Below are 7412 nucleotides of genomic sequence, written 5' to 3'. Positions count from 1 at the left end.
ATGCGCTGTTCTATTTTGTAGTTAAAAATAATTTAAAGAATAATGAACCAACAAATATATTAAAAAAATAAATTAAAAAGAAAAATAATTTAAATAAACAATATAAAATTTCTCGCAGTAGGTGAATAGTAATAGTAAAAAAATTGCTTTGCTAAAAAAAAATAAATTGCCGGGAAGTTACTGAAGAAAAGATCTTTGCGTGTCCCACATACCATATGTTTGTTTATATATTATCTCCTACGACCGAGAGTCAGAGACTGAGAACATATCATTTCAGTTGTAGTGCGTGCATTTTGGAGAGAAGATGGCGGCAACAACTCTTGATGGCTTCTTGAAACAGTGCCAGCAGTCTGGGGACGCCGCATACGCCGCCCTGAGGGATCTGCTTGAGCGTCTTGACGACCCCAACACCCGAGTTCAGGCTCGGATCTTCCTCTCCGACCTCCAGAAAAGGTTTCCTTCCAAGGAAGCCTCTGATAAATGCTTCGTGACCTACCATTTTCGGATCGATGATATCATCCTTGACCAATACGAGGGTAACCCATTTGTCTGTTTGGCTCTGTTTTTCAGTAAAAACCATATGAAAGGATTTAGCATATATGTATTTTGGCTCTTTGGTTTTTGGTTTTTATGTGTCCGCATTCTGTTTGTGATCATGCTTAGGTTACCAAGGGAGGAAGAAGCTGACGACTATGGTGATCCCAAGCATTTTTCTTCCGGAGGACTGGTCTTTTACCTTCTATGAAGGTTTAAATAGACATCCGGATTCTATTTTCAGGGATAGGACTGTCGCTGAGCTTGGTTGTGGAAATGGTTGGATTTCAATTGCCATAGCTGAGAAATGGTTGCCTTCCAAGGTTTTCTCGCTGACTTTTTTTTTACTTATTTTATTGTTTTTGTTCTTATTTTTGGTGTTCTTTAGATGATTTGACTGTTGACATTTTTCAGGTTTATGGGCTTGATATCAATCCCAGAGCTATTAAGATTTCTTGGATAAACTTGTACTTGAATGCTTTGGATGAAATGGGTCAACCCGTCTACGATGGGGAGAACAAGACTTTGCTGGACAGAGTTGAGTTTTACGAGTCTGATCTATTGTCCTATTGTAGAGACAATGGCATACAACTCGAACGAATTGTCGGATGCATTCCTCAGGTGGGTTCATAGCTCTCTTCTCAAAATCCAAGGATGGTCGCTGAGCCTATTACATATCATTACAAAGTTTCTATTATGTGGATCATTAGTTTGATTCTTTATAAAATGTTCATGCAGATTCTTAACCCAAATCCGGATGCCATGACTAAGATGATTACAGAAAATGCAAGCGAAGAGTTTTTGTATTCGTTAAGTAATTATTGTGCACTTCAGGTTAGACCCAGATCCTCAACATTATGTTCTTATTACATTTCATTCTGCGAAGTAAAATTCACATCTTTACGTGGTCTCATAGTTCTCAGACTACCAGAACCTATCTAGTTACCGCTCCAGTATGGTCGGACTTCTGAGTATTTTCTTGTATTTGATTCTTTTTTTTTATGATACTATAATATGCTTCAACTTCCCTTTTGTGATTTTCATTCTAGACCTATGGATTACTATGAAGAAAGTTAATTTAGAAATCAAGCAAAGCGACTAAGCCAAAGTTGTGGTATAAAAATAACTATGAATGTTTTTCTTTTCTTCCTTATATTGAACTTATGCAGAATAAAGGAATATCATCAACTTAATCAAAATTACCTTCTTTGATACACCCGTAAATTTCTGATATGACTGTCTCTCTCTTAGATTCTTTAGGTAAGGTAAAAGTTCATTTACATTTATAAGAATGTGGTATTTTTGAAGTCCTTTAGTATGCCTTTGTTTCCTCTTTAATTTGTTGTTTCTTAAGTGGGAAAGGTCCACTGCCGCTTGCTGTTAATGGAAAAGAACCGAGACATGATTAATAGGTGATGCAGAAAGTCCACTGCTTTATGGTAATTGTTTTGATGCATTTTTGTTTTCTATTATGAAGGGATTTGTTGAGGATCAGTTTGGCTTAGGTCTTATCGCTAGAGCTGTTGAGGAAGGAATATCTGTCATCAAACCCATGGGGATAATGATCTTCAATATGGGAGGCCGTCCAGGACAACGTGTTTGCAAACGCTTGTTTGAACGCCGTGGTTTCAATGTTACTAAACTTTGGCAGACAAAAATTCTTCAGGTAAGTTAATTTATTTTTAATCAGTGATCATTTCACCCTCCATTGTTCTCTATACTGAAATGTGTTTGTACAGGCTTCGGATACTGATATTTCAGCTCTAGTTGAAATTGAAAAAAATAGCCCACACCGGTTTGAGTTCTTCATGGGACTCTCTGCTGACCAGCCTATATGTGCTAGAACAGCATGGGCATATGGAAAGGCTGGTGGCCGAATATCTCACGCTCTATCAGTTTATAGCTGTCAACTTCGCCAGCCAACTCAGGTGTGGACATGATTAATTTTCAATTTTCAAAGTCATTTATTTTTCATTTGAAACAGAAGGATAATAGTATGAATAAATTTATAGGTGAAGAGAATTTTTGAATTTCTTAAAAGTGGTTTCCAAGAGGTCAGCAGTTCTTTAGACTTATCCTTTCAAGATGATGCTGTTGCTGATGAGAAGATTCCCTTCCTAGCTTATCTAGCTGGCATTCTGAATGAGAGTTCTTTTTGCATATATGAACCACCAGCTGGAAGCAAACGTTTCCGTAACCTCATTGCTGGTTTTATGAAAACATATCATCGAATTCCACTCAGTGCTGATGTAAGAAAAAATTCTATGCATTTCTTTCTTCCAGTTTCTGCTCTGATTATGTTTGTTAATCATGTCTTATAAATTTGACCTTGCTTCATTCGATATATACTTGTTAATCATGGTGACTAAAGAAATAAATTTTACTTGAACATACACAAAATATCTTTTGTGAGCATGTTATCTTTTGGGGAGCATGTTGTGTGAGCGTGTTATCTTTTGGTTTTATAAAATACCCTGCATTCTGACTTTCTGTTTCCCATTTTTGTGGCAAGAATGTTGTTGTCTTTCCTTCAAGAGCCGTTGCTATTGAGAATGCTCTACGGTTGTTCTCACCTCGACTTGCAATTGTTGATGAACATCTGACACGACACCTTCCTCGGCAATGGTTAACTTCTTTAGCTCTTGGGGTACGTATTGTATCAGCAGTTCATATGGGCTTTCCCTTTCTTCTGTTTATTGAGTTAGTTCTTTTGTATTGATGAAAGTATTGTTTATTATTTCTTTGAAGCATCTGACCTTACATGATTGGTTTATATGTTTAGCTTTTAATATATCTGATATAAATTACTTTACGACTGGAAGTTGTGATCCTTTGTGTATTTTTTTTTTAAATTAGTCATGCTTCCTGAAGTTTTATAGTGTCTCTAAAAACTATTAAGTGGTGGAGCTAATGTTTTTGTATATTTCATATCAATTTAGATTTCAGTTTTCATTTTATTTTTATTTCTTCCATAATACTTAGATCTTAGTTTAGAAGGCTCTTTCAAAGCAATTTTAAGTTTCATAACTTTTTTGAGATTCAAAATAATACTAGATTGCAGAAAAGGTAAATTGGAGACGGACAGGGAGTCATATGGTTTAATTTGCTGCATGATGATGACTATTTATTGTAGGGCAATGGGAGCACTAACCCTGTGGAGGACAAGCTTACAGTAATTGAAGCCCCCCGGCAGTCAGAACTAATGATAGAGCTGATAAGAAAGTTAAAGCCACAGGTGGTTGTATCTGGGATTGCTCAATTTGAGGCTGTTACTAGTGCAGCCTTTGTGCATCTCTTAGATATAACAAGGGAAATTGGATCTCGTCTGTTCTTAGACATATCTGATCACTTTGAGCTATCCAGTCTTCCAAGTTCCAATGGAGTCCTAAAATATATTGCAGAAACTCCTTTACCTTCACATGCGGCAATTATATGTGGCTTATTAAAAAACCAGGTACTTGTTTATTTAATGCTATAAATCAATTAACTTACACTGGCTACCTGTAGAGCTTCTACTTTATCTTAGTCAATCAGCATCTTGGAAGTTTTGAAACATTAATGGCCGTAAAATGCTCTTTTCAGGTGTATTCAGATTTAGAAGTAGCCTTTGTGATTTCAGAAGATGAGGCCATATTTAAGGCCTTGTCCAAGACTGTGGAACTGCTAGAAGGAAATACGGCCCTGATTAGTCAAAGCTATTATGGTTGTCTTTTCCACGAGCTTTTATCTTTTCAGCTTTCTGACAGGCATCCCCCTGCAGAGGTTAGTCTAATTGGTTTACGTTTATTTTTTCTTTCTCTGAAGGGATTTCTTAGTACGTAGCTATTGTGCCTTGGTGAAATGCAACGTCTATTGCTTGTTGAGTTATTTTGTGTCAGTAGGAGAGTCATTTATGCCCTAAAAGTAAAAATTGCAGTTTGTACATGTTGATTTGCTTACTTTGAAATTATGAGTAAACTGCTTTCTTATCAATCAGAGAAAGGTTTTTCCTCATACTGGTTTTGCACATTGATTTTTAGAGGGAATCTGGGAAGGCTAGATCAGCAGAGATGATTGGGTTTTCTAGTTCGGCAATCTCAGTCCTTGACAATGCTGAGTTGACAGTAAGTGAAACAGAGAGCTCTTCCTTGATTCATATGGATGCTGATCAAAGCTTCTTGCCCGTGCCATCTCCTGTCAAGGCTTCTATTTTTGAAAGTTTTGCAAGACAGAATATGGCTGAGTCCGAAACCGATCCTACCCCATGTATCAAGCAATTTATTAAAAGCAATTATGGGTTTCCAGTTGATATTAGTACAGAATTTATATATGCCGACAACACCCCTGCACTTTTCAATAAGTTGGTACTTTGCTGCATCCAAGATGGTGGGACATTGTGCTTTCCATCTGGTTCAAATGGGTACTATGTTTCTGCTGCCATGTTTTTGAAAGCAAATATTTTAAATATACCCACTAATCTAGAAGAAGGCTTTAAGCTTACCGAGAAAACACTTTCTGGGCTGCTTGAGACAGTGCATAAGCCGTGGGTGTACATTTCTGGACCTACAATTAGCCCAACTGGTTTGCTGTACAACAACCAAGAGATTGAGAAATTGCTATGTATATGTGCCAAGTTTGGGGCCAAAGTTGTTTTAGATACTTCGTTTTCAGGCTTGGAATTTGACTTTGAGGGTTGGGGTGGTTGGAATTTGGCTGACAGTTTATTAAAGCTCAAGTCTGGCAACCCATCTTTTTCTGTCTCCCTGCTTGGAGGACTGTCTTTCAAAATGCTTTCTGGGGCACTCAAATTCGGCTTTCTAGTTTTAAATGAGCCTGCTTTGGTTGATGCATTTTATAGTTTTCCAGGACTAAGCAAACCTCACAGCACTGTGAAATATGCCGCGAAGAAGCTGTTGAACTTGAGAGAGCAGAAATCAGGAGATTTTTGGGAGTCAATTACAAAGGAGATAAGAAATTTGGAGGATAGGTCAAAGCGCTTGAAAGAGGTGAACATCATCTCTCTTCCCCATTCCCACCCCTTTTCTTCTCTTTTTTGTTTCCTTCTTCGCCAAGCCTTTATTTCTGGCTCCACTAAAGAAATCAGTGCACTATTTGGTAATACTAGATAATTTCACAGTAAATTTTAGTCTCTATATTTGTTTTCCTTCTTTAAATGGTGGGAATGAATGCTTCTTTTCTTTTCTTTTCAAGGTTAAATACAATGTGTTCGGTTTTGAAAAAACATTTATTTTTCTTAAGATGAAGTTTGTAGTTGTAATAACTACCCTGAACCTTGCCATGTCAAAATCAAAGTAAAGAAAGATTGGAGTCCAGAGCTGTCCCATTCCAACTTCTTAAGAAAATCTGTCTGTCATGAAGTAGCTAATAGTGTTCATCTTTGCAATTTTCTTACCCTGCTTATGATCATGTTTTTTTTTTACTTTTTCTTCTCAGACATTGAAGAGCTGTGGCTGGGATGTGCTTGAACCACAGGGTGGCATTTCCATGGTTGCAAAGCCCTCGGTCTATCTAAACAAGAGTGTTAAACTCGAGTTATTCCCCAAAACAGGAAGCATGAATGGGAATGTTGCATTTTGTGGAGTTGTTGATGACTCCAATATTAGAGAAGTCATACACAAGGCCACTGGTCTATGCATCAACAGTGGCTCGTGGACTGGAATTCCTGGCTACTGCAGGTTTACCATTGCGCTGGAAGAAAGCCAATTCCAACAGGCATTGGATTGCATTACAAAGATTAAGAGCATTATTAGTAACTGAAGTTATTTGTTGATTCATTGTTGCCCAGGTTTGACAAACGTGAAATTGATTTCTTAAATCAGCTTCAAATTTATATTCTTCTTCACTTGTCTTTACACAACTTTACAAATCGATTCCAACACTTGTTCACGAGTCCAATATTTGTTTTAGGACTCTTTTTCTCAAAGCACACCAAATTCAGTGTGAATCTCTCAATGCATACGCATATATAATAAACTTTAGTTTGTGTATACTGTTTGTTTTGTATTGTATTGTGCTTTGCTTTTCTTGTGTAGTTAGTCATTAGATACTAAACATTGGCATACTAATGCTTACAAGAAAATTGGCTAAACACAAATTGATTGTTTGCTGAAACATATTTGGATGAATATACTTGCTATTATTTTCCTAATGGAAGGAATTGAGGAAGTGTTTCCTTGTCCGACGGTCCTATTTGTTCATGAGTATACTTGTATTTTAGGGCAACGTTTGGGAATCATTACATAATTAGTGGCACTGAGTAGGAATGACTATCTTTTATTCATTCATAAAATGAAGTATTTCCTTTTTCAGTAGGCCGGCATTGATGTGATGAGAGTTTCTGCACATTCTATTTTTAGCAGTTCCACGATGAAGGTTTACACGACCACTATTTTTTTTTATAGAATAAACATGTTTGTCTCATCGCTAAAATATTGATATATCAATTTATTTATTTAAATGTAGCTTCACATAATATTTACAGCTAAATTAGCTAATGTTTGGGGTTGGTGTACAGTATGGACTTAATTTTTTTTTTTTTTTACTTATTAAGAGGAGAAAATATAAAAAATTAGTAAAATAATAATTTCGTATTTATTTGTTACATTAAGTAAGTTGCTGATTGGACCAACATATTATTTCATGATCCAACTCATAAATATTTTTTTAAAATAAAAAATATATTTAAATTAATATAAATTAAATAAAAAAATTAAACTGATTTTAACAATTAAAATTAATTAAAGATTTACTTAAAACAAAAAAACTAATGTAATAAAAAATCTTACAAACTAAAGAGAGGGGAAGAGAGAAATTGGGTAACAGTGGAAGAGAAAGATTGAGAATGAAAGGGAGAGAGAGATTGAGTAATGGGGTTTTGG

General features: G+C 36.0%; 1 protein-coding gene across 1 annotated transcript; it reads left to right on the top strand.

Moving 5' to 3' along the window:
• Window positions 1-247: 247 nt before the first annotated feature.
• LOC133801203 (methionine S-methyltransferase) lies at window positions 248-6521 on the top strand. Its single transcript, XM_062239379.1, has 12 exons — window positions 248-536; window positions 664-857; window positions 949-1155; window positions 1273-1368; window positions 2012-2200; window positions 2274-2462; window positions 2547-2783; window positions 3047-3181; window positions 3668-3988; window positions 4117-4296; window positions 4554-5519; window positions 5968-6521. The coding sequence occupies exons 1-12, from the start codon at window positions 305-307 to the stop codon at window positions 6289-6291; spliced, it is 3270 nt and encodes a 1089-aa protein (XP_062095363.1). The 5' UTR covers window positions 248-304; the 3' UTR covers window positions 6292-6521.
• Window positions 6522-7412: the final 891 nt, after the last annotated feature.

This window comes from Humulus lupulus, chromosome 1 (genome assembly GCF_963169125.1).
Source record: "Humulus lupulus chromosome 1, drHumLupu1.1, whole genome shotgun sequence".
NCBI lineage: Eukaryota > Viridiplantae > Streptophyta > Magnoliopsida > Rosales > Cannabaceae > Humulus > Humulus lupulus.
Note: the sequence above shows the minus strand (reverse complement) of the source record. Positions and strands in the feature narration are given on the sequence as shown.

Excerpts from the sequence above, each read along its gene's own strand:
- LOC133801203 (XM_062239379.1), top strand. The coding sequence starts at position 305 with ATGGCGGCAACAACTCTTGATGGCTTCTTGAAACAGTGCCAGCAGTCT. Across the intron at positions 2,463-2,546 it reads AACTTCGCCAGCCAACTCAG|GTGAAGAGAATTTTTGAATT; the intron begins GTGTGGACATGA and ends ATAAATTTATAG. Across the intron at positions 2,784-3,046 it reads GAATTCCACTCAGTGCTGAT|AATGTTGTTGTCTTTCCTTC; the intron begins GTAAGAAAAAAT and ends TTTTGTGGCAAG.